This window comes from Peromyscus eremicus, chromosome 8b (genome assembly GCF_949786415.1).
Source record: "Peromyscus eremicus chromosome 8b, PerEre_H2_v1, whole genome shotgun sequence".
Classification (NCBI taxonomy): domain Eukaryota; kingdom Metazoa; phylum Chordata; class Mammalia; order Rodentia; family Cricetidae; genus Peromyscus; species Peromyscus eremicus.
This window is the reverse complement of record NC_081424.1, coordinates 42,006,665-42,032,651: the sequence shown is the minus strand read 5'-3', so window position 1 is coordinate 42,032,651 and position 25,987 is coordinate 42,006,665. Positions and strand designations below refer to the sequence as shown.

Genomic DNA, 25,987 nt, shown 5'->3' with positions numbered 1-25,987 from the left:
GGATCAACCTCAAATGTCATTATTTGGGTGGCTTTCACTTTATTACTTTTTATTGAAATTAATTTTTCTATACACTATATTCTGATGCCCCAACTCCCCCAGATCTGCCCTACCTACCTCTCCACCCATCCACCTCATCTTTTTCTCTTACGTTAGAGAATGAAACAGGCAAAAAAAAAAAAAAAAAAAAAAAAAAAAGCTGGGCGGTGGTGGCGCACGCCTTTAATCCCAGCACTCGGGAGGCAGAGACAGGCGGATCTCTGTGAGTTCGAGGCCAGCGTGGGCTACCAAGTGAGTTCCGGGAAAAGGTGCAAAGCTACACAGAGAAACCCTGTCTCGAAAAACCAAAAAAAAAAAAAAAAAAAAAAGGCCAAACTAGGACAAAACAAAACAAACACAAAAAAAGAAAAAGTATGAAAAACATATCCTCATACACACACACACACACACACACACACACACCAAAAAAAAAAAAAAACAACCAAAATCAACAACAAAATAATCATAAAAACATACCAGTGAGACTCCATTGGAGAAAACTAAATTTTTTTTTTTTGGTTTGTTTTTCAAGACAGGGTTTCTCCATGTAGTTTTGGTGCCTGTCCTGGATCTCACTCTGTAGACCAGGCTGGCCTCAAACTCACAGAGATCCGCCTAGCTCAGCCCCCGAGTGCATGCGCCACCACTGCCCAGCATTTTATGTGTGTGTGTGTGTGTGTATGTGTGTGTGTGTGTGTGTGTGTGTGTGTGTTTGAGAGCAGTTGTCCATTGAAGATAGCTTCTAATCCATCTACTTTATTTTTGAAGACTGAGTCTCCTACTCTGGGGCTCACCAATGAGGCAAGGCTCATATGGCCAGTGAGACCCAGGGATCCGCTCATCTCCACTTCCCCAGCACTGAATTACAAGTGGGTGCCACCACTCCTGGCTTTTTGTTACATGAGTTCTGGGGTTTGAACTCAGATCCTCATGCTGGCAAAGCGAGCACTTTACCGTCGGAGCCATCTCCCCAGCCCAAGACTACCTCTTGATGAAGAAAAAAATATGTATCCTTACCATCTAAATTAAAAATCCTATCAGGTCAGGAACCAAATAGGTCTTTCCTGGTCCTCCATACTATACCTATGCCACAGAAAGTTCTGGATAATGTTTATAAATGAATATCTAAGCCAGGGGGAAAATATGGCAAATAATTCCCAGGGCCTGACCTAACTAGGTCATGATTTATTTTAGCAGATCTTCAGGTTTTTCACTCAGAGGAAATTATTTCCAACAGTGCGTTCCTGTAGAATTGAAAATATTTTGAAAGATAATATAACAAACACTAACGTCTGAAATTGGAAAACCATCAAAGACAGCAGAAGGATGAGAAATGCTCTTAAGAATGGTTCGGACTTGGCTGACACATTTCTTCAGGTGAACAAACGCTCAATTGCTGCTTATGAAGGAATTCGGAGACGCTTCATCACAGGCATATAACTGAAAAACATCCGGAAGAGTTTATATGAAGAAATCTCTACTTCCACATCATGATGATTGGCAAACAGTTTCTTCAAGAGCAAATTCATAGCCGCCCCCATTGACACTTCCAAGCTTTCCTAAACACAGCTATGAAACAGCTCAGATTCTCCTAGTTCACCCCCTTTCTTCAAACGGGGGAAGTCAGAAAGGAAAGTATCTCCATGATAAAGAAACTAGAAAGAGTTGGAGTGGGGGGAGGGAGGGGTAGAAATTATGTAAATACAGTACTCACGCATGAAATTCTAAAAAAAATTAAGTTTCCGACCTTAAAAAAAAAATCAACACAAAGGCAAAGTAACTGTCTAAATGGGAATGGAATCTAACTTGCTTTTGTCTCTCTTCTTTATTAGGCATCACACATGAGACTCTGAATCTCCTAGACAACCAAGAAACCAAACACGAAACTGTAAACTGTAGTTTAACCTAGAATTAAAATTTCATTTTCTGATTATTGTGGATGGTTCAAGTCAATACTTGATTTTGAAGCCACTGACTAGGTGTGAAGCTAGTAGATTTCCACGGCAAAGCTGTCTCAGGGCTGCGTGAACAGCTGATGATATCCTGTAACGCGCTCTAAGTTATTCTTTTAGACTAACAACCACACAGCCTTTTTGACACAATCTCAGCAGAACTCACCACCACTCCTACCAGGAAAGTCAGCCTGCTGCCACGTAGGTCTGCACTCGAACTGCCAAAGAACTCAGAACGTGGTCTGCCTTCCTTAATCCTTTAGCTATTTGGCACCCCAGTATGACTTTGTATGCTTAAAAACCAAGAGATGATTGCTCTTGGTACAAACACAGACCTGAGTACTTCAGAGGAAAAACATGGGATTCCAGGCCCAGAAAAGATTTAAATTGAATAATCTGATCTTTCATTTCCTAACTGCTAACCCTAGGCAAGAAATACAACCTCTTGGAGTCTTGCTCCGGCTGGAGTTCACAGAAATAATAAATGTGAACGAACAGAAATGAGGCCAATGAAAAGTTTGAGGGAATAAAAGTGGAGTGTGGGTTATGGCCCAGAATATTCGGGGCAGTGGAATTTCTTTGAAAGATATTTGTTTTTTTGTCCTCTTGTAGAAGTCTCCAGGAAACCAAAAACACACTATAAAACAGAGTCCCATACACCCATCCAAATAGATCCCTGTATCCCCCCAGTGTTCTCAAGACAACTGCTGTGAGCTGAGGAGACCAGCTATCACACACAGGAAATAAATGCCCTCAATTAAAGAAAGGAGCCACACGAGAAGGCTGACATCACCTACAGAAGTGACAGAGTTGGCTCTGTTTCCCACCAGCTGGGAAGTTGTTAAATTTATTGTTATGCTCATGGCTGGGGGAAAAATTTATTTAAGAAAAAAAGCAAAATAAAAGTGATTCTGTTCAAAAGACTGGTTGCTCACTCCGTGAGCAGAGCACTTCACGAACCCTGCTGAAAAGCCAATCAGGAACTGTCTACATCTAGTGTGACAGCAGCTGTCTTTGCTTTGGGTTTTCTGAAAAGCTTGTACTTTATCAACGCGTCGCTACAGCTGCCGAACACAGGAGGCTGCATTTTACTCTGTTTCCAAGCACATTTAATGTCAAAATCTAAAGGGGGAAAAAAGTTCCATTTTGTTTCACGATTCCATTAACTTCAGACACTTCCGCGGCCACCTGTAAGGCCAACATACAGAACTACGTCTGGAAGGACTCTTGATTACAGGAATGCTTATTGACCAGTCTGGCTAAGAAACCATCACTGAGGCAGCTTTGGTTAATTCTGTACCCTTCACTTTCTAAGATCCAACACGATTCTGGAACGCTTCCTTCCCTCTGTTCCTAGGACTGGAGTACCCAGCAATAAAAAGAAGTTTGTGTCAGCACTGTAAACCCACAAGCAATTATTGAGATTTCAGTTCTCTCTACCGTATATAGTAGGACTTCGTCTGCAAGCTCTGGGATGCTAAGATTTGAATCTGAAAACGAGTCTTAGAGCCAAGTGTTCTTACTTGGAAGAACACCAATGTTCTGTGACTTCTAACCTTCCTCAGATTGAGTGCTCAGCACATTCTAATCTGTAAAGAGCCTTAAAAGGGCCAAACCAACAGAGATCCAATTAACAAGCAGGGATGCTCCGGTAAGAGTTTCTGTGCATCTCCACTCTGATGCTCACCCTCACCAGTACATAGACTCAAGTCAGGGCCTAAGATAATTGGATCCTGCATGGAGTTCTGGGGAGCGCTTTGCATCTCAGCCATCTTAAGGTCTAATTTTCTTCTAGGAAATTCCTGGTTTAAGAGATGCCTATCCAATTAAATCATTTGGGCTGGGAAGATGGCTCCGGGGCAAAAGCAGTTGCCTTCCAAGCATAAGGACCTGAGCTTGAATGCTTAGCACCCACAAAGAGCTGGACATGGTACCCAACATATGTGTGTAATCCCAATGCTCCAATGGGAGATGAGAGGTGGAGACAGAGAATCCTGGTAGCTCACAGGCCAGCTAGCCTAGTGTACGTATGTAGCAGCAAGCAACAGAAAAGAAGGACCACCACCTGAGGTGGCCCTGGGACCTACAGACACAATTACATACACACACACACACACACACACACACACACACACACACACACACCACAAAATAAAAATAAAATGAAGTCACTTGGGATTCTTGAAAGCTCTTACAAGAGGAAGGAAGAGCAGTGTTGCGTCCAATCTTACCACTGTACTTAAACAGCTTGGAGGACAAGTTCTATTTTAAGTGAATTTCCAATCTTTCAGAGTTGGATGTTCTTTCCAAACTCTATCTCCACTTCTGTGATGGCATGAGTAGAACATCTGTACTATTCAGTTGAGCATTTCTGTGAAATTAAGTAGAGGTGAGATACCATTGTGAAACACCTACTCAGTGTTCTACAATGTGGAGGGCCAGGGATTACAGATGAGCCTCAGTGACAGAATGTTTGCTTAGCATGTTCAAGGCCCTGAGTTTGATCCCGAGCACTACTCAACAAACCCGAGAACACAATGTGTATGGCCAGAATTCCGGTGCAGTCAATCACACATGAAGCTTCTTAGAATTACCAGCCTGCTTCGAAGAGGCTGCTACATCTTTTGGAAAGAGCATTCTTGGTTTGTCTTTACTCTGACAGATGTTTAAACACCATCTTTCTCTAGCATCTCTATTCTCTTTCTTTTTTTTAATTTTAGGAGGCCTTTGTGAAGACACTCTGCTGGGTATCACAAACACCGACAACAATGAGGACATATAGAAGGAGAAAATTACAGAAGAGGAAAAATGGATACATATGGACATTTGGGAACATGCTTGTGCTTACTCTAAATGCTTCATGTTCAGTGCTTGAAGAAGATGGGAAACCCAGTCAGGTGGTACATATATAGTTCCTGACCACACTGGGATTGGAAACCAGGATACTGTTAAGTAGTTCTGGTTTTCTTCAAGGCACTACTCAATCAATTTAATGTTCCAATAAAATATATTGGTCATTATTTCTTAACCTAATTACAACTGACATGTGATGACCACATGTGTCGGCATCTTATTTCACCCCTTACATCTTAAACTTGATTTCCTGAGTGACACTAGCTGATCTGCACGGCTGAGAGTTACCTTCAATGCATCTTCTTAACATAATTCATATCTACAGAGTGTCTAACTATAGAAAGTCTTTCTCTGTCCTGCCAGCTCTCAAATAATGACACGAGACTTCTTATTGATTATGAAAGCTCAGCTTTAGCTTAGGCTTGTTTCTAACTAGCTCTTATAACTTCAATTAACCCATTTATATTAATTATGTGCCTCGGGGCTCAGGGGCTCTTACCTCTCCTGAATGTCCTGCTTCCTCTGTGTCCAGAGCCTCTATCCTCTCTTCCTCTTTCTGCCCAGAAGTCCCACCTATTCTGTCCTGCCTAGCTATTGGCTGTTCAGATTTTCATTATACCAATCATAGCAACACACCTTCACACAGTGTACAAGTATTCCGCAACATCTGACCTATTGAGGGGTTAGGAGGGAAGAGGTTATAGATCTTCGGGAGTGAAATGAAGGAAAAGAGGCTGCTGACTGACTCAGTGGGTCAAGGCACCGGCTACCAAGCCTGACCACCTCGGTTCGGTCTCCAAGATGATCCTCAGGACGCACACGGTGGAAGAAAACTGCGTCCTGCAAGCTGTCCTCTGACCTCCACTTATGTTCTGTAGTACATGTGTGCATGTTCTCTCTCTCTCTCTCTCTCTCTCTCTCTCTCTCTCTCTCTCTCTCTCTCTCTCACACACACACACACACACACACACAAATGTAATAATTCTTTTAACGAAATTAAGGAAACTAGAACCATGTCAATGGCCCTCATGTCTTGGCGGGACACTGCCAATGAGCATGGTTGCACTCATAGGTTCAGGGCATTGTCATGGGCTGTACTGTATCTTCCTTTGAATCCCTACCCTTAAGCCATACCTCCCGGTGCCTCGGACTGGGTTGGTTTTCAATAAGAGCCTGTAAAGGGGGAGTTGGGATAAAAGGAGATCATCCGGTATGACTGACATCCTGAGAAGAGCATGTTTAGACAGAACTGCAAGCCTGGGCCTGGTCGTGGGAGAGCACAGAGGGAGGGCTGCCACTTACAAGCCCAAGATGGGAGACCCTCAGTAGAAACTGATTCTGTTGACACCTTGGGGCCTTGGACTTCAGATGTCTAAAATGATGAGAAAAATAATTTTCTGTTGTTGAAACCACCGAGGCTGTGGTAGATTTTTTTCAAGGCAACCATACTAGACATACAGATACTTATTATTATCTGTAGGGTTATTTATTAACATGTTGATGGTAGACCAAAAATGTCGCACAGCTTCCAACCTCAGCTCTTCCTCAGCTCTCTCAAAAGAAGGGACAAGAGGGGCTTTTAAAAGGCCTCTTCTGTGAACACTGTAAACGGCTTTATAAACTACATACAACATCTTTATGTAATGAGGTATACATGTATTCCGACATTTTGTGGTTGGACGTCTGAAGGGGATTCAGTTTTTAAAAGTATACAGTTCTAAATTCTTTCAAAAAAAAAACTCATGTTTGATTTTACTTTTTTTTTTCATGTTTGCTTTAAAAATCTGGCAGTCAAATATTTTCCAAGGAACAGAACACTAGCCATGTACACATGTATACAATCCTTCCTTAGAAGCCTTAGGAAAATGAAGCACAGCTCCGTCAGGCCAACAGGAACACAGACAGGGCCTGGGCTCAGTTAACTTGTTCTGGTTTATTCCAACTTTCCGCCCTCACCCAGCTCTTCCATAAACACTGCGGCAGGTCAGCACAAGTCAGCTTCCCAGGGGCAGAAGACATTTTGAAAAGCACAAAGTTCCTGAATAGATGGAATCAGTAACAGCAATCCTAACCCAGGCCATATGGCTGTTCCCTGTCAACTACCCACTGTTGTTGGACCAAGTCGTACCAAAAAGGTGGTCCCAAGCAGTGTTCCCCCACCCCGCCCCACCCCCGCCCGGGAACAATTTAAACTACAGGAGTGGCCTTCTCCTGGGGAGCTGAAAAATTCTTTAGAAAAAGCTTTTAAGAGCCCTGATTAAGACTGAACGGAATTTACTTCACGCTGGTCAGCGCGCTGTAAATAAGCACAGAACTGAAAAGAAAGACCCTTGAAGTACAGAAAGAGGAGAAAATAAAAAATGCCAAACATTGTCCAAAAAGGAACATATGAAAAGACTTTTTAAATAGATGATTGCTGCCTCCTGCAGTTTTCAGAAAACGCTGCCCACATTTCTGACGGGGCAAAGGGCTTAGCCTCTTAGAAATGGATTTTACTAAATCTCTTCCTTTGCAGTTCCTCCCACCCATTACCAAACACCTGTTTTCATCCTGTGTCCTGCTTCCTGCTATGGTTCCCTTGGTAAGAGGGTGACACGCAGCAGCCGCTGCTCAGGTGGAGTTCCCGGGACTCTTCCTGAGCAGGCGACAACTTGTGCTGGAGCTTTTCATAAGGAGTTGCGGCCACCCTACCTTTAAATGTAACATCGTTGAACTTGGTTGTTAGAGGAAATAAATTACTCGGCTACTTGTAATTTTAACAAATGTACAGAAGAACAAAAAGGTTTTTGGCAATAAGGTTATTGCCAGGACCCCAAAAGTGTCCCTGCAAGTGGAAATATTTGGTCATGAATAGTACAGATTAATGACCAGTTTCAATAGGGCATTGGATAAAGAATAACCGTCTCTAAACTAGACGTTGTCCCTTATGCCTTACGTAAAGGGACACAGAGACCGTCAGGGAAGAGAACTTGAAGCCACCTTCCAGGTGTTCTTATCTAGAATTTACTCTCCAGAGGCTGAACCTCACTTTAAGTCCCCAGAAGGCTTATTGAAATCTCACACTGAGATTCCTCCCCGGAAGACTCTAATTTTGCTAGTCTAAAATCTGAAGTCTAGAAACCAGCATTTCTACGGAGCACGGTAGGGGATCTCATGCTTGGGCGAGTTTATGAAATGTCACCCCTCAGGGTGTAGCATACCAACTCTGCCATCAGGACCTGGCCTCTGAAAAGTCAATGGTACCCTAAAAATAAAATTAGAAAAAAAAAAAAACCAACAACCCAAAGTGCATGGAAATTACAATAAACCTACACAGAGTTTAAAAAAGAATCTTAAATGTCAGCACAGTAAACATATTTATTAAATTAGTCTACTTATCCATAAGACTTTTAAACTTTCATAAATTGTTTTTTAAGGCCATTGCAATAAGCTGGGTCAGAGTTGAGATTTCGTGTGACAACCGTCCAAAAAGTCCTTTCGAAATAAGTTCAAGCAGTATCTGCTAAGAAGAAAAATAAGTCTCTCTACATGAGGGGAAAACGATGATCGCAACTGACTGTAAGTGATGGATGCCGTTTGTGCTGACTCCCAAGTTTCTGTCTCAATACCTAACGTCCCAGCCAAGCTATCAACCACGCAGGAAGCCAAAGGAAAGGCATTTTCTAATACAAGAACCCCCCAAAAATATAGGTCCCAGGAGCCTTCCTCGAGATGTTGCCTGTGAGCTCAGCTCGGCCAAAATAAAGGACTAGATCCAGGAAGAAGATGTGGGGGAGGTGACATGGGATCCAGCAATCTAAGAGAATCAGCCCAGGAAGGAAGGGGAAGGAACTGGAGGGCTCGGTGCCAAGAGATCTCAGAAGCAACAGCTGGGCATCAAGATTACATGAAATCCACTCCAAATGGAGGAGGCCAAGACCCACTACCAAATCTCTGCAGAGCCAACCGGAGGAAATCCCTATGTGCTTGAATGTCGTGATAAGAGATTTCCATAACTGCGGACTGGACGTGGAGATAGCAAACGAAAAGGCCAGAGGGAAGGAGAAGTTACCCAGGAGAGGAAAAGTAACTAAGGCTCCGCAGTCACTGGGTTTTGTTTCTTTGTCTTAAGTTATATGGACTCGTGGGCTAATCACAAGTACAAATAAGCTTGCTGGGAAGAGGATAGGATGCAAGGATAGAAGAGAAAACAGCTCCAGGTGAAGGCAAGGAAGGAACGCAGAGCCACCTCTTCAGTTTCCACTCCGGGAGGTCAGGAGACGTGTGGAACCGAGTGATCGAGTTAAGTCTCAATGTAAGGGTGCTGCTGTTTAGACGCCGGAGGTCCATACTGCAGAATGGGTGTAAGCCACTCTGCGTTTCTCAGCTGCCTCACAAGTTATCTTCCCAGTCCCTACGGCTCTGGGAGTACATGACCTGGCCAAGACAGCCCCTCATTTTCTCCACACAGATTTTTTTGGGTCAGGCATGTAGCTAAGAACAAGTAGGTATACTGCCTCATGAAGAGAACGTCCTTCAGCCTGGAGAGCTTAGGCTCTGAGAAAAGGAGGCATGGAGCAAACAAACAAGAGCAGGACCAGCTGAGTGCTCAGTGCAATGAGGGAACCTATGGCTGTGGAGGCCGTGAACGGGTGCAGATGGGCTAGTCTGGAAAGGGATGGAGCCAGGGGATGAGAGTCTCCAATGGGGGCCACGGCTGCGAAGGTCCACAGGGAGGACCAAACCAGGCTCTGGCCTTCGAAAAGGTCAGAGACAACAGCACCAAGAGGCAAGGCTAAGGGAGAGGAGGTCAGACATGAAGGGATAGAGATCAGGTAGGATTGTGTGGAGGCTTGAGGGCCAGATGGAAAAGTCTCGATTTTGTTCTAAGGACAACAGCGAGACAGGACAGTTTTGAAATGGGCAGTGACAGGAAGTATGCTTTTTGAAGTTTACTTCAGCTGTTGTGCAGGAAACGAATTGCTGAAGAAAGATAGACTGCAGTTAGCTGGCCAGTAGAGACAGAATTAAAGAGACCGGCTGGGCATGTGTTTTCCTAGACTTTGACACTATTCATGGCTGGGTGTATGATTTAATAAAATACAGAAAATCCAGGGAAGTGCTGGAGTACAAAAATCAAGTCTTGTGTTTAGGGATGCTATCTTTGAGATGTCCATGAAGTATTCAAACAAACTTGTCAAATAGGCACTGCATACCACATCTGGAGCAGAAGAAGCCACACTTTCAGGTGACATCCTCTTTCCATTTCTCCAGCTACCCCTCGGATCAAGCATCTCAGCATCTCATCTGCCTTGCTGGATCATTCTAGCCTGCTGTTGGTTTGTCCCTGTGAGACCTAACAACAGTCACATGCATCCCACCCCAAGCCAAGCAACACTGTAACAATTTCTCTGATAGCTTCAGTGGTTCCCATTGCCTGTGTAGATACTGCTCTGGCCCTGGACCTGATTTCTGTGCCCAATCCACTAAGCTGTCCTCTCTCTTCCACTTTGATTTCTGAATAGCTCCATTAAGCACCTGGTAGGTGAGGTCCGTGTAGGTTTTTGGCCCTTCCCCAGAGCTCAGCATAACACCTTACAAACAACTGGTCTAGGACAGGCTGGCTAGATAAAGGGGCGCTTTTTTCTCCCTTCTAACATCCCCTTATAAAACAAGCTAGTTTGCAGGGATCTACCACCAAGCACATACCAGCCCAGCTCTCCAGGATGCTCTTTAGCAAAACAGCACCTCAGTTCTTTCTCTGGCAACCCAAATTTCCTTAGGATTAAGGACTGCAGTGTTAGCCTTGCCAGAAGCATTAGAGGAAAAAAAAATATTCCACCCCTTGAAATGGAAATAAATGGAAAGGTAGTTTATAAGTATAAATGATAATGGGCAGAGCAACCTTTTGGTAAGTAATGCTAGCTGCATGTTGCCTTCTGGATCACACTGTTATTTGTTTTTGTTCTTCTGCTTCAGATGGGGGATGGGAAGAGGAATGGACGTGTTTATTTTCTTAAGACTATTTTTTACCTCAATATCACTTTTACATCAGTCGAGTCTTTAGTAAATATTAATCTTTTCCCCCCCTAAGAATAGAGGCCAAGCCTTTAGTCTGTTAACACTGAGGGACTCCAAAGACAGAAAGCATGTTGCATTTCTTTTCCTCTATTAGAATTAAAGAGACTTAATCACAGCACCAACGACATAAATTTATCTCCTTTCTTACTACATTAGGCAAGAAGAAGTTAAAGCTGGACTTGTCTGTTGGTTATCAGGGTTTCAGATTGAAGATAAAATAAATTCATACTGTAAATATTTATGATGTCACCCAAGGCCAGATCTGATGAGCTATGGACCAATGTGGAGGAAGTGATGACCAAATTTCTGACTATTTTTGATTTTTAAAAGTGACAAAGGAATGCCATGCTTAGTGCCACATGACTTTAATCCCAGCACTTGGGGGGCGGGAGGGGGGAGGTAGAGGCAGGGGAATCTCTGTGAGTTTGAGGGCAACCTGGTCTACAGAGTGAGTTCCAGGACAGCCAGAGTTACATAGTGATACCCTGTCTTGAAAAAACTAAAAAAAACAAAGTGAGAAAGAAGAAGTTTAAACCTCAGGGAAGATATTAGGGCCTGCTGTACTTCAGTTCTCACCTTTAAATCCGCAAGGAAAAAAAAACAGTGAGAGCAAAACAGCATTGAGCGTCTGTTGTGGGATATTTGCATACCGTGTGTGAAAATACACTGCTGTGATTGGTGTAATAAAAAGCCGAACAGCCAATCACTAGGAAGAGGTTAGGTGGGACTTCCAAGGACAGAGAGGACTCTGGGAAGAGGCACGGGAGGAAACAGGAGGTACAAGATGGAAGAGAGGTAATGCCACACGATAGAGTGTAGATTAAAATAAATGGGTTAAGTCGTAAGAGCTAGTAAGGAACAAGCCTAAGCTATAGGCCGAGCTTTCATAATTAATAAGTCTCCGTGTTATTATTTGTGAGCTGGTGGACAAAGGAGAAATGTGCCTACGAGCTTCAAGTTGGGAGTCCATGCATTTGGAGAAAAGTAAATACAGTCTCTGGGTCAATTTACGCCTCTATTTCCTGTGACATTCCATGTGGTCAGCAGATATGGAGACCTTGGCTTTGGCCATGTCTAAATGAGAAGAGGCCGTGGTGGTCACACCACCTCTAGGAAGTATCAGATTACTTTGAAAACCGTTTTTCATATGTTGACACTTATCCTGATGATCATCATTTAAAAAGTACTTTTAGACTCTCGAAAAGTGACTCTGTGTGTGTGTGTGTGTGTGTGTGTGTGTGTGTGTGTGTACACGCGTGCTCTCATTCCCATTTTGGGTCTGGCTTTTACATTGGTTCTAGGGATCAAACTCAGGTCCCCATACTTTGGGTGACACTTTTACCCACTGTGCCAGCTTTCCAGGCCGTAAAGGGCTTTTCTGTATCATAGCTGTACCTCAGTCAGTCCCATACATCTCTTAGCATTTGACTCCTAGGCTACTTCCAATGTGGAGCCTGATAGATTTTTCTAGCGAGCAATGCATTTCTTTGGAAAATACTGCTACAAGTATAACTGCTAGGTCTGGGCATAGGCACCTCGTAAGGTTTTAAATATATATTCTCGCACTTCTCTCTTGGTAGCATGGACTCATTTAAATTATCACAAGACAATCCTTCCCTGGTAATTGTTCATTTTAACCTTGGCTCAATCCTTTAGGTGATCAATGGCATCTTCCCCCTCAACCTTTTTTTTTTTTCCCCACTTATTGCTTAAAGTTTCATATGGAAACCGATCTCTTATGTGTCTTCTTATAAGTATCCCAGACCAGTTATTTTTGTGTTTCAGTCTTCCTCATCGATAAAATGAGACACAGCACTATTAGTTGCCCCATATGGATGCTGTGAGCTAATTCCAGTGTTGAGAACAGGTCTCGGCCCATACTGAGATTGTGATTTCAGATACTGGGTAAATTTTTTTTTAATGCCTGTTCAGTTGGGCATGGTGGTGCATGCCTTTAATTGTAGCACTCAGAAGGCAGAGGCAAGTGGATCTTTGAGAGTTCGAAGCCAGCCTGGTGTAAAAAGTGAGGTCCAGAAGAGCCAGGGCTACTCAGAGAAATCCTGTCTCAAAAAACCAAACCCAAACTAACCAAAACAAACAAAACGAAAAGCCTGTGTCCTTATTTTTCTTACTGTCATGATTTTCCATATATGATACAAATATTTATTTTAATTCTATGACTCCCCTTTCAAATTGCTGATGATAAAACTTATCTGTATTTTTGTTGTTTTTCAGGGGTGGAGGGGGAGACAGCCTTACAGATACTTAAGAATTTCACAAGACCACATCTTTTCATCATAAGTCAGAATAAATCACAGAGATCAAATAGCAAAAGAAGGCTTCTGTTAGGGAGCCCTGATTCATAAAGGAAGAAAGGAATTAATCAATCTGACTCCATGAAGTGTAAAATAGTCCTATAAAAATACTATAAATAAACTTCCAGTTCAAAATAGTCATTGTCAGATACAAACAAATCAAATGAGCCCACAATGCTCATCAATCACCTTCATACTCAAATCTGTAGGAAACCAGAGAACCATCCTAAGGCTACAAATAGCCATGCCAGAAACAAAGAATTTCAAATGCTCAACTTTACTATCAAAATGAGGAGCATTTCCACCCCCACCCCCACACACAGTTTATAAAAAAACTGTCAGAAACTCTTTGCGCAGAACATTGTGGTCATGCTCAGTTGTATATCATCACAGCACATGGATATCTACACAGAAACTGAATGAGTACTGAGTTCCTGCTACCATCCTGTAGCTAGAGTTTTCCTGCCTGGCCCACAGTCAGGACGAATCTCTGTCACCTGCCAGTCCCACAGCCACTCAGACCCAACTAAGTAAACACAGAGACTTATATTGCTTAAACTGTTCGGCCTAATGGCTCAGGCTTCTAGCTATCTAGTTCTTACATCTTAAATTAATCCATTTCTATAAATCTACACTTTGCCACATGGCTCGTGGCTTACCGCATCTTCACATGCTGCTTGTCATGGCGGCGGCTGGTGGTATCTCCCTCACTCAGCCTTCCACTTCCCAGAATTCTCCTCTCTCCTTGTCCCATCTACTTCCTGCCTGGCCACTGGCCAATCAGTGTTTTATTTATTGACCAATCAGAGCAATTTGACATACAGACCATCCCACAGCACCATCCCATGTATTAAGTCTGCAGACTGTCCCACTCAGAAGGAGTGACTTCTATTTCTTACTAAGTATATGGGGAAAGACCCACCAGATAGACAGTACAGTGAGAAAGGTCAGGAAAGCAATTCTCACAGTGAGCGGCCACAGTGAGGTGCCTTCAATAGAAACAGTTTGATAAAGGCTGTCAAAATAAAACACACACACACACACACACACACACACACACACACACACACACAATCACTGAGCAAGAAATTCTCCTGTGGGGATTTTCCTGGTACTTATAATTCAAACTACTCAGGTAAGGATGCTCAACATTGCTCAAAATGGTACATGTAAGTAAAAGAACCCCAAAAAAATGTGGGCTGGAGAGATGGTTCAGAGGTTAAGAGCACAGGCTGCTCTTTCAGAGGTCCTGAGTTCAATTCCCAGTAACCACATGGCAGCTCCCAACCATCTGTACCAGAACACTCTATATAATAATAATAATAAAAAAAATCTTAAAAAAAGACCCCCCCAAAAATACATAAAAGTATGAGCATAGTATAAAAATACAGGTTTCTTTTAAAAAGGAATTTTATATATTTTATAATAAAATATCACTTGTTTGCAAGATTAAAGAAATTAGTATGGCCATATTTTCAAGTCATAGTGCATGAAAAATCCAAAGGACATAGCAATAAGTACAATAAGTCTTGTTTGTTTTGATAAAGATACATTTAAAAAAGACTGTGGAATGAAAATCAGTGTTCATAATGGGTTATAATTAGAAAGCAGGACTGGGGGTAGGGCTAGAAGAAACTTCAACTCATTCTTAACTAAATCATCAGGTCATGTTGACTTTTGACCATGTGCACACTATTTTAATTAAAGAAACAAACTCTTTTTATTTTTGTGTTTTCTTCCTATATTTGGTTATGAAGAATAGCTAAAGTAGGAACTTCAATCAAACCTGGAAACTTAGAAACACAGGTAGACAGCGTTTCTATCACTGTCCAGCATGACCCCACACACTTTGTTCACTTGTTCTCCTGTCTCCTAAAAATGGGACAAGGCATCCCCTGACCTCTCTACCTAACAGGCTGGGCAGAATTACAGAGAACAGGTCTATGGTACAATGTAGATAGGGTGAGGATGAAAAAGATGAAGAAGAGATGGTTATTAGATTAAGACACTACCCTTCACACAATGGAGACTAACATAATTCTTGAGGTTAAAAAGAAGAGAATAAAAAAACCCAATACATACCTTTCATTCATATAATCACTGGCTTAAAGTCATCAAACTCTTCATTGAGAATATTGTTTGTTGATTCATTTATATACCCAACAAATACTTCCTGTGTTCAGTGTACCATGCCCTGCTCTGGGCACAAGGCCACAGAATACAGGAACCATTTTAATTGAAGGCATGCCTAGTTGGCCTCTGCTTAGAAACAAAGAATCCAATCCTCAAGGAAACACTGCCAAACCTAATCTAGCACTACACAAAAAAGACTGCATCCTATACCCAAATGAATCTATCCCAGGAAGGCAAGGTTAGCTTAATATCCCAATACCAATGTAATGCCACATGTTGGACTAATAAAATAAAAAACGAAGTCCACACAAACATCCTGATAGAGAAAGAAAAAGCCATTGACAAAACCCAACATTTTTAGGATGGAGACCCTCAGACACTCATAAACTAGGAATAGTGAGGAACCTTTTGATAAAGGTACTCAAGCAGAGTCTGTGACCTCTCACTTATGTATCCCGTCAAGTGTCTGTCAAGCTACCATCCCCTGCCTCGGGCTCAGCAACAGGACAAAAAGGTCCTCTTCTCTAACTCTTATTTGACGCTGGACTAGAGATTCTCTATTGAAAAGGAAAGTACCATTCAAACCAGAAAGAAAGAAGTAAAATGTCTCTCTTTACATATGACCTTGTATCTAGATCTCATATATATAGTATGAGCTTAAAGATAGAAATGTACCAAGAATCCATTAAAAAAACCATCAGGAATAAGTTTGTTCAACAAGGTACAAGATATATACAAGGATAGAGCTTTATATTTCCAAATGCTAGCAATTCTTCAAATGAAATAAAAATCAACATTATAATGGCATCAGAAACAAAAAGAAAGATAGGATAAATTTAACAAAGGAAGAAATGAATGTCGACTAAAACTACAGAACTGTGGGAAGAGGCACCGGGGAAACAATTCGGTCAGTAAAGTACTTGTTCTGTAAGCTCAAAGACTGGAGTTCAGTCCTCAGAAGCCACATAAAAAGTGTCAGGTGTGGCAGGACACTAGCACCAAGGAAGCAGAGACAAGTAGATTTCTGGAGCTCAACAGCTTGCCAGTCTGGCCTACTTGGCAATCATCAGGTTAGTCAGGTATCCAGGTCTCAAAAGGGAAAAAAAAAAAAAGGATTGACAGACCTTTTAAAGAACTGAGGTTGTACTTTAGCCACTATATATGCATGTGGACATGCACGTGCACACACACACACACACACACACACACTCTTGCACATATCTGCATATAAACAGTAGAAGGGAAATTTAAACTATCTAAATAAACGAAAAGACATTGTCAACATGGACTAAATTATTATTCATCTTAAGATGGCAATATTATTGAGCCTGAGTCACAGGTTCAACATGGAGTCTATCAAAGTCTCAGCTTTTATAAGAAAACTGACGGGCTGATGGTAAAATTCATATGCAAAGTGGGACAAGAGAGGTGGAATAGACAAAGGGAAAGGAATCAAGGAAGGAGAGTCATACTTCTCAGCTTCAAAACCCCACTACAAAATTATAGCAATACGGTGTGATTCTGACATAAAGACAGACATTTGGATAGAACAGAGCACAGAAATAAACCCTTAGTATACAGTCAACAGACTTCCTATGACAGATCATTAACTGACTCTCTCACTGCAGCCCCCCCCCCACGTCCCCCTCCCGAATTTGGGATAGAATTCAAGGCCTCAGACATGCTGGGTAAGTGTTTGATCACTAACCTGTATTCCCAGCCACAACAGTTCAATGGAGAAGGGATCACCTTTTGAACAAGGAGTTCTGAGACAACTGGACATCCCAGAAGCCAGAGAGTGAAGCTGAAATCCCACACTGCACCACCACACATACATAAAAATTAACTCACAGAATGTATCACTGACCTAAGGATAAGATCGAAAAACTAAAGAACCCCTAGAAGAAAACAAAGCCATAAGTGTTCTTGGTTTTCATTAGGCAATATTTTTTAAGACATGACACCATAAACCAAGAACAAATGAAAAATTAACAGGACATCATCAAGACTTTTAAAATGTGAGATTTGAATTGTACCACTCACGGGAATAAGCAAGCCGGAGGGTGGGAGAAAATACCTGCAAATCATATGCACCTTTAGAAAGTAGAGGAAAGTACATCAGTATCCACAAGGATGGCTAACACAAAAATGGACAATAATAAGTGTTAGGCAAGGATGGGAAGGGACTGGAATTTCATCCACGGCTAAAGGGAAGGTGGCAACAAGCTGCCCTGGAAAACTGCAGCCCTTTAAAAGGTTAAACCTATCAAGTGACTCCGCAATGCTTTCCACTTATCGATTCAAGGGAAATAAAAACACACCTCCACTAACTTCTCCATGAAGTGCAAGCTGTGGTGTTCATAGCAGCCGGCTGAGTAGAAACAACCACGATGAAAGGCGAATCCGACTATTTGGCAATAAAATGAAGTGAAATACTGACAAACACCCCCACTCCGTTGACTCTTGAAAACATTACACCCACTCAAAGGAGCCAGTCATAAAAAATACACACATCATGATTCAATTCACATGAGACGTCCCTGATAAACAAATCCATAAAGATAGAAAGTAGATTCCTGTGTATCAGCAGGGAAGAGAGTGAGCGGATGGGGACTGATGGTTCCACAAGCCAAACACACCAAAGACAATGAACTGTACACTTTCAATGGGAAAATGCTATGGCTTGTGAATTATAGGTCGATAAAACTATTTTTATAATTCCCTGTTCTCAGAAATAGCTATTAATGATCCTCTAGATCCCCCCAAACTAGACATAGCCCAGAGCTGAAAGTCTCAGGAGAGCCTGAAGTCAAAAAGTGGGGGCTGGGGGGAGCTGATTTCTGGTGACAATGTAGATTCTTACAAAACCTCAGACCAAGTGGTAAATATGAACTCTGGAACCTGTTGCCAGAGATTCCCCGAACAGGTTTTGCCCCCCCTAAGCATCTATGATAAGAATTTCTTGATGCACTATAATCTCCGGTGGCCACTATAAACTTATACCACCGATGGCTGAGATCAAACCTCACCTGAAAAGCCAGTGACGCAGCTGAGAAGAAGCCAAGAGCACCGGGCTTCCATCCTCAGACTACCAGAGCAGATATCGGACTACAGCAAACCACACCTGGTTGTGTCTAGTTGTTATTGTTGATTCGTTCGCTGTCGTTTAGAACGTACTGGTGAAACAATGGGGAAATGGGGTTCCGCTAACTGAGATCTTCAGCGGATACCACGAGAAAACAAACCTCACTGTCCCACCCCAACCACCGCTGCTTCCTGACAACACCTCCATTCATGAAGCATGGGTTAGCCATTTCAGTTACACCAAGTTGTGAGAATCTGAACCGAGAACCTGCAATTTAAATACAATGTGCTTTGTAGGAGAGTTCTCTAAAATATCTTTCACGACCAAGAGTCACTTTTTATTCAAACAGACTGCCTGGTCTCTCCCTACGATTGCTCACATCATAGATGTTACAAGCACTCAGAATTCCCCCCCCCTTTTTTCCTCCTTATATTAGAAAGGAGGTAGAATGGCCACATTCTAGGATTTTGCTTGTTTCTTAGACTTCACTTAAGTACTATTCCATGATTTATGTAAAGGGAAATTTTCCTCTTCCATAATTCACTCTAGCAGTAATTTGTGGGGAAAGAACTAAAGTCAGGACTGTACTTCCCGAATACTACCTGCACTGGAATAACAATTCAATTCTATCTTTGCTAGTGAAGAAGCAAGCAAGCAAGCAAGCAACACAACCCTTGCTTTCATTGGAAACTATCACACTACTTCAAAAGAGACAAAAGAAAACCACTTTCATCTGTGCCAAATAATCTTATAATGAAGACTCTAATCAACATGCCCTATCAACCCCCCCCCCCCCAAATATCACTCAGAAGCCATCAACAAGCAGTCGTTTGATGTCCAGAGCAATGTGGCCATATCATCATTAATAAGGGAAAGCATAGGCTTTCTTGCATTTGTCTTCCTCTCCCTTGCAGAGGTCATTCTTTGGGGGCATTAACCTAAACCTCAGCAATGCTTACGATGTTCCAAGGAACGAAGCTGCACCCCACACACAAACTCGTGCAGAGGGGATGAGATGGTCAAACTCTGCTCAAACATCCTGGAATACCTTACAACCCTTCCTCTGTGCCTTGTCATTTCCTTTCCATGAGATCCTGTGGATGTCTGTAAAACCTAAGAGTCCACCAGACCACTCAGTGGCCTCTGTAAGGTCGTGGTTTAGAAACCATTGATGGGAAAGTATCAAAATAATACTTTGTGGCTTTATTTCATTATCCAATGATGTGTCGCCAAACAATTGTTTATTCCTATACACAGGGACAGTACCAGCCTGCTTACCTCCTTCATTCCTTCTTCATCATTTTTTTTTTTTTAAGAAAACAGCTAAAAGAAGCAGGGTACTGTAACTTTGAAACGTTACATTTCCATAAAACTAACTTTGCCACTCAAAACACAGGCTTCCCTAAATGCTATGGCTTATGTGTGTAACATAAACAAAACAAGTATCATCTGAACCAATTATACATTTTTTGGGGGGTAGTTATTAAATATGCAGCGTCCTGCCAGGAAAGGGGGAAAGCAAGCCGCACTTATGCTCCGAATAACAAACCATAAATCAGTTGACAAGCTTGAAAGAATTCCGTTCTAGTCTGTTCGAACGCCAAGCCTAAGGAAAGGGGGTGGGGGGGAGCCCGCGGGAAAGTTTCCCCTGCGCTTCGAAGTTTCGCCTTTGCGAAAACAGACTCGTGCGCAAATGGCGTTTCTCGGAACTTTCTGGCTCAAAATCTGGAGAAGCACCAAAAGCCCGGGGCCCGCGCGCGCGGAGCTGGGGCCTGCGCCTGGAACCGGGGGTCTGAAGGCGCCGGCCTGGCCCGGGACTCACCGCTGCCGGGCTGCGGGGACAGCGCGGACACCGAGGTCTGGCCCATGGCGGGTGACCGTCCCCGCGGCGCCTCCGCCTCACCGGGCCGCTCCGCTCCTGCGCGCCCCCGTCCGCTCGCCGCCGCCGCCGCCGCCGCCGCCGGCCTCCCGCGCGCTCATCGCGGCCCGCGCCCGCCTGCCCCGCACCTTCTCCCCCGTGCGCGCGGGTCGCCCAACCCTGGCAGCGGCCCGATCCAGCCCAGCGGATGCCTGTCATTCCTCTATGCAGATTAGCTGGGGTCAGGGGTCACCGGGAGAAAAGAGGGGGGGAGAGGGCGACCGGGAGCGGAGGAGAGGGGAGAGCAGGGGCGGGTGGGGGGGGGGAGTGTTGGTCCAGCTGCACCCAGGGGCTGGGTGCCCTCACCCCCTGGGGCAGGAGAGCTATCAAAATACTCCCTTTAATTGTCAAGGTTCAGTGTCAAATGGTCCTCTAGTCTGAGAAAAAAAAAAAAAAAAAACATTGAAGTACTCAGCCACTGGTACTTCATTTAGGAAAATTTGTTTCTTTAAACTTAGTTCCTTCCTTATATTGTTAGCAGCATTACGGAGCCATTAGACAGGGCATTGCGTAGTGTTTTCCTCTCTCCAACAATTATCTTCTCTTCAACAAATGCCATCAAAACAAAACAAAACAGAATTAATGGCTTTGGGTTAGACAACACGGGTCAGTCATGTCCACGGTGACTTAGGTGTGAAATCAACTGAGCATATATATATACACTTGACTCCACCACCTAACACTCTGGCTTGCTCACCTCCCCTATATCTCCAAAGAATCACCGTAAAGTAAGGTGTTTACAAAAACTCGAAAGGTAGACATAACCATAACAACAACACTAATTTATTTGACAAACTATTGTGCCCCCAAAGTTGAATTAACACCCCCAAAATATTCTGTTAAGTCTCAAGTTCCTAAAAACTATGACTACAGATAAAAGCTTTGCGATTACAGCTAATAGTTAGCAAGCTGAGTGATCTAAATTTAGTATATATACATGCATATGTGTGTGCGTGAATGTGTATGCATATAAACATGTTACATCGAACAGAAGGGTGTTATGAGCTATACACTATGATTTGTGCATATCTTTCTGAATATACATATTTCATTAAAAAGTGCATTATATTTATGTTGCTTATGCCACCTTTCATCTTATAGTTTATCCTAAACAACTCTGAAATATAAAAACAGTTGTTCAGTACAGCCTTTGTAAGATATCTGTTTTAATATTCTAACCATAAAAATCACATTTCCTTAATGTGTGTATGATCGAGCTCAGTGGGATCTTGCTTTGGTTTTTTGAAAGACACTTGCTTAACATCACAGTTAAGTAAGTGGCCCCTCTCCTTTGGTGGGAAGTTCTTTTACTTAAAAAGCTGTTAAGCAACTATAACTATTTGCAGGGGGGGCGGGTGTGAGTAATTGAACCCTTGGGGCTGTTTGCCCGCTAGGCAGGCCCTCTGTGACTGAGGTATGCACCAAATTCAAGAAATCCCAATTTTTAAAATGAAACCGAAAGACTTCACCAAAATGCGAGTTCTAATTAGGAGAGTAACATCAACACTGCCTCTCCTCGTGGAGTACACACAGCTTTGTGTTTTGAGAACACACCTCATCTGGGAATTCAGCAGTGAAAGTGAACTCTGATTCTGCTGGTTCTTCCGTTCCTTTGCTTTGAATTGCCTTAAGAAGCAAACAAGCAAAATGTTTGTGGACGTTAAGAGGGGAGATATCTTGCTATTGTGCCACCAGCAGAGCTTCGCTGATAAAGGAAGTCATTGTTCAGGGGAAACACAGTAAATCCTGCCCATTGAAAGTTCATAATAGAAGCTTTTAAGGATGATAAACGTTAAACTCTGGTACAATGTCTTTTGCTATCACTATTTCTTCTCGTTGGGAAACAATAGTGAGCTTTTTCCTTCTACAAAGTCTTATTTCAAGCATTATGGGGGGGGCAGGGAAAGGGTGCTCTATGGTTCTAGTTCTCTTTTAGGATTTGCTTAACACATCCATATCTACCTGTTTAAGATTTTTCCCAGATTCAGTGGTTGATATACTTCTTGGCCTCATCTGGAATTGTAATAACCAGTGATCAAGTTACACATGTTTCCCTGAAACTCTTCCAGTCCCGTTCCATTACCCTGGAAGCACATCAACCAAACTACAGGAAGTGTGCTCCAACGTTCCTTTACAAGGATGGGACATCCTGCTTCCAGAATGTCTGCTGGGGCTCAGTGTTTGAAGGACCTTTTTATCATAGCTGAGAACTTAGGCCAGGGCACACAGAAAAAGCCTACAGACTCACAAGTCCCCTTTTGAGGTCAAAACATAAAGATTAGAAAGTGAAATACAAGAAGAATATTTTCAAACTAGACATGGTGGCTCACACTTGAAATCCCAGCACTTGAAAGGCTAAGGCAGAGGGGACTGCCATGAATTCCAGGCCCGCCTGTGCTATACGTAAGATCCAGGCCAGTTTGAGATATATGTAAGACACTATCAAGAACAAAAGTATTTCCAGTTAAGTTCCTTCCCAGATGCCCCATTCCTGCCTTACTGAGCTCACACAAACAGTCGGGGTTGCTCTCATGGGTTTGGAGTGGATGTTAGGAACATTTAATGTCATCCAAACAACTGGCATTTATCTACAGACTATTCTTTCTAGGGAATTTGTAAAGATGCTAGAAAAGGTGAGTGCCCATCAGAGGAAGTCACCTGCACACACTTCCTCAACATTGGTCCCTTTGGCCCCAAACTTCACTCTGGATTTCTAAACTGATCTTTTACTCATCGTGGTAGACATGTAACAGTGGATTGGGGGCACTGGTGTGGAGGGAGGAAGGGAGGGAGGGAGGCACACAAGATCCATTTAGGAACCTGTAAAATTGATGTCACCCGGCTTGCAATGGAACAAGTTGACTCCGAACCAGAAGGCGCTGCCTTCAGCACACCAGCTACCTTCAGCACTTCTGTCCCATACCACATGCTGCCATTAAATCATCCCATGACTGGATTTGAGGAGCTGCTTATATTAAACCTTCCTAAAAATAGAAGAATAGCATTTACTGATTTTTTCCATGGCACAGTCTCGTTTCAATCCTTGAAAGAACTGTGATTTATTCATTTACTTCCAGGAAGAAATGAAATCGAGGGGATTTACTCTTAGAATTTCCCTCGGGAGAGAGTGTGCTTCCAGGAGCAAGCCCTTGAACTTGGGAGGTTTTCAAACACTTTCCCCCATCACTCAGCCTTGCCTGGCTTGTCTGCTGTGGGCGTTATTAAACTCAGCCATCTGGGGTATCCAAAGTGACAACTGTACTTGTCATTGATGGAAGTCACTATGGCAAATTAAAGCAGACCTCAACCTAACCTTTACCAACCTAGACTTATGAAAAAGTCCTTTCCTAGGAGGCCCAGGGTCCAAACTGCAGATACAATTTGGTGACTGGCAGAGAGTTTTGAGCATAGAGAGGGAAGAACTCAGATGCCATGAGTCCTAATCCTGGGTGTATGTCTTGCTCAGATCCATAAGATCTGCTCATGGCCACTGTGTGACTCTAGAACTTGGAGGTAGGTAGGTGCTCATGGTGGAGAGAAGAGTTAAATGGACGCTCCCCGCGCCCCCTGAAATTAGATGGGTAACAAGAATCACAGTGGCCCGGGAACAACTATGAAAATGGCCATGTGCAAGTTTACAAAGAGTCTTAGCATACATCCTTATTTTGAACTTGACTGAAAATTTAAGCAATTAGCGGCATTTCCTTGGCTAATGGGAAGTGTAGCAAGTGCTTTCTTAAGGCGAAGGGAGAGAATTTAAACTTAATGAGTTTCCAAGGAGAATTTTTTTCTTTTAATGATCTGTTTTCAAGATACAATGTTTAGAAGTTACAAGGGAAACTGAAAGATTGTCTGAAAGGGTCATTTTAGATCATTATTTTCCATGTACTTACTATGTCAAGATTACTAAAAAGTAGAGAACAGGCTTTTCTCCCCTAGTCTACGAGTCACTCGAGCACACCTGTATATTTTTAAGTGGTAATGCTTTAACATGTGTATTTTAATAATGTGATAAAAGAATATTTGTAACCCAGAAACTAAAACCTAGTAAGCAAAAATTTTCCAGCTTTCAAGTGAGTTTATTTTATTAGACTACATTGCAGTTTTATTTATTTATTTTTGTTTGTTTGTTTTTGTTTGTACAACTTTCTATTTCTTTCAGAACACGGCTACATTCCACAGGAGGTGGTAGCCTCCTTAGGAAGCTGTGACCACTAAAGGCAAACAGGCAGCTTTCTAGATTTTACACTTTGGGGTTGAAGTTCTGCAAGTGTAACCGGTGTACTACATCTTAAAATGTTACTCTGTAGAGGCAGCATGCAGCTGACGCTTAACTCCGCTTTCTTTAACTTTAGAATTCCGAGAGAACACGAGTGTTAGCAGACAAAACGAGAATCCTGGCTAAGACTCACAAGTTTGGACTTTCTAGTGGTATTAAGCATTGGGAAAAAAAAAGAAGTGATCACATTCCACAAATGCTAGGCTGAGCAGGAAATCAACCTGCAAGGCGAGTTTTTCTTTCCTATTGTTCTCGTACTTTTATATGATTTATTTCCGGAGTCTCCTCCCTCCTTCTGCTCTCTCAAGCTAACAGGATTAACAAAATACCTTGTCTCAGCCCCTCCCTGAGCTGGTCTCAGCAGCGGGCATGGAGAGGCTTCTGTGTGCTTACTTACTGATTGAGCCAACTATTGGAAGATTTATCCAGAAAAATAAAGAGCTCAAGGGGTGGGCCGGAATTTCTTTTTTCCAAAGACTCTCCCTCTACCCTAGGAGGAAAAGTACCTTATATGTGAAACACAGTATCAATCCATAGCATCTGAAACTCCAACTGCTATGAAATTCAAAATCTTTAACTCACTAGCCAAAACCTTTAGAAAGCAATCTTCAAAGTGTCCTTAATAATTCTGCCTGGGCTACAGAAAATAGTAGTTTGATGTCAAATCGAATCATAACAACCACTGTATTCATTCCCAGACGCTAACAAGGTGTTTGGGACAATGAGAGTTTAATACATATAGGATAAACACTTTCGTTATATCCTTAATACCAATAATTTCAAATACAGAGAAAACCTCATCTGTATGTGAATAGATATGTCTTAGGGCTTCTATTTCAGACAACTCTAGCTTGTGTCAAGTTGACATAAAACTACCAGCAAAACATGCATGGTTTGTTAAAGTGTGCTGAAGATAACAAGTCTGTCACTGACTGTATCTCTGTCCTTCTATAGACCTCTCAATTGGATGGTCACGTCTTCAGTGAACTACTAAAGACTGGGTACCTCTCATTAACAAGGCCTTTAATCCCAGTGCCTGAGGACAAGTGGGAGAGAGACTCTCCTCTGGTGTCAGTCCCACAAGAATACTATAGTGGGGAATGGGATGGAGCATCGCACCGTAACAGTGAATACCCTGACAGACACCAGCTCCTCCAGCTGTCAAGAACATGAAGCGGGGAAGACTCTGAACCTACTTTCTCAGTCGACATAGTTCCACCATAGATTTGGTGGCTCACTGCAGAGAAGATGCCTCCCTCGAGATTTAAAGTGTTTCTTAAATTACAGGAAAATTAAATCTGATAGTATGCAATCAGACTGAACTATGTTTGTTTGCTTCTTGCTGTAGCGTTT

At 42.6% G+C, this 25,987-nt stretch overlaps 1 protein-coding gene across 4 annotated transcripts in view; it reads right to left on the bottom strand.

Annotated features, from left to right (window-relative positions):
- Phactr2 (phosphatase and actin regulator 2) overlaps positions 1 to 20,362 on the bottom strand; it is a 120,902-nt gene extending 100,540 nt beyond the window's left edge. For all 4 annotated transcript variants that reach the window (XM_059272724.1, XM_059272726.1, XM_059272725.1 and 1 more), the window contains exon 1: positions 20,260 to 20,362. In XM_059272724.1, coding sequence (XP_059128707.1) covers positions 20,260 to 20,305 — 46 coding nt within the window. In that variant the 5' untranslated portion in view covers positions 20,306 to 20,362. The remainder of the gene's footprint in view (positions 1 to 20,259) is intronic.
- Positions 20,363 to 25,987: the final 5,625 nt, after the last annotated feature.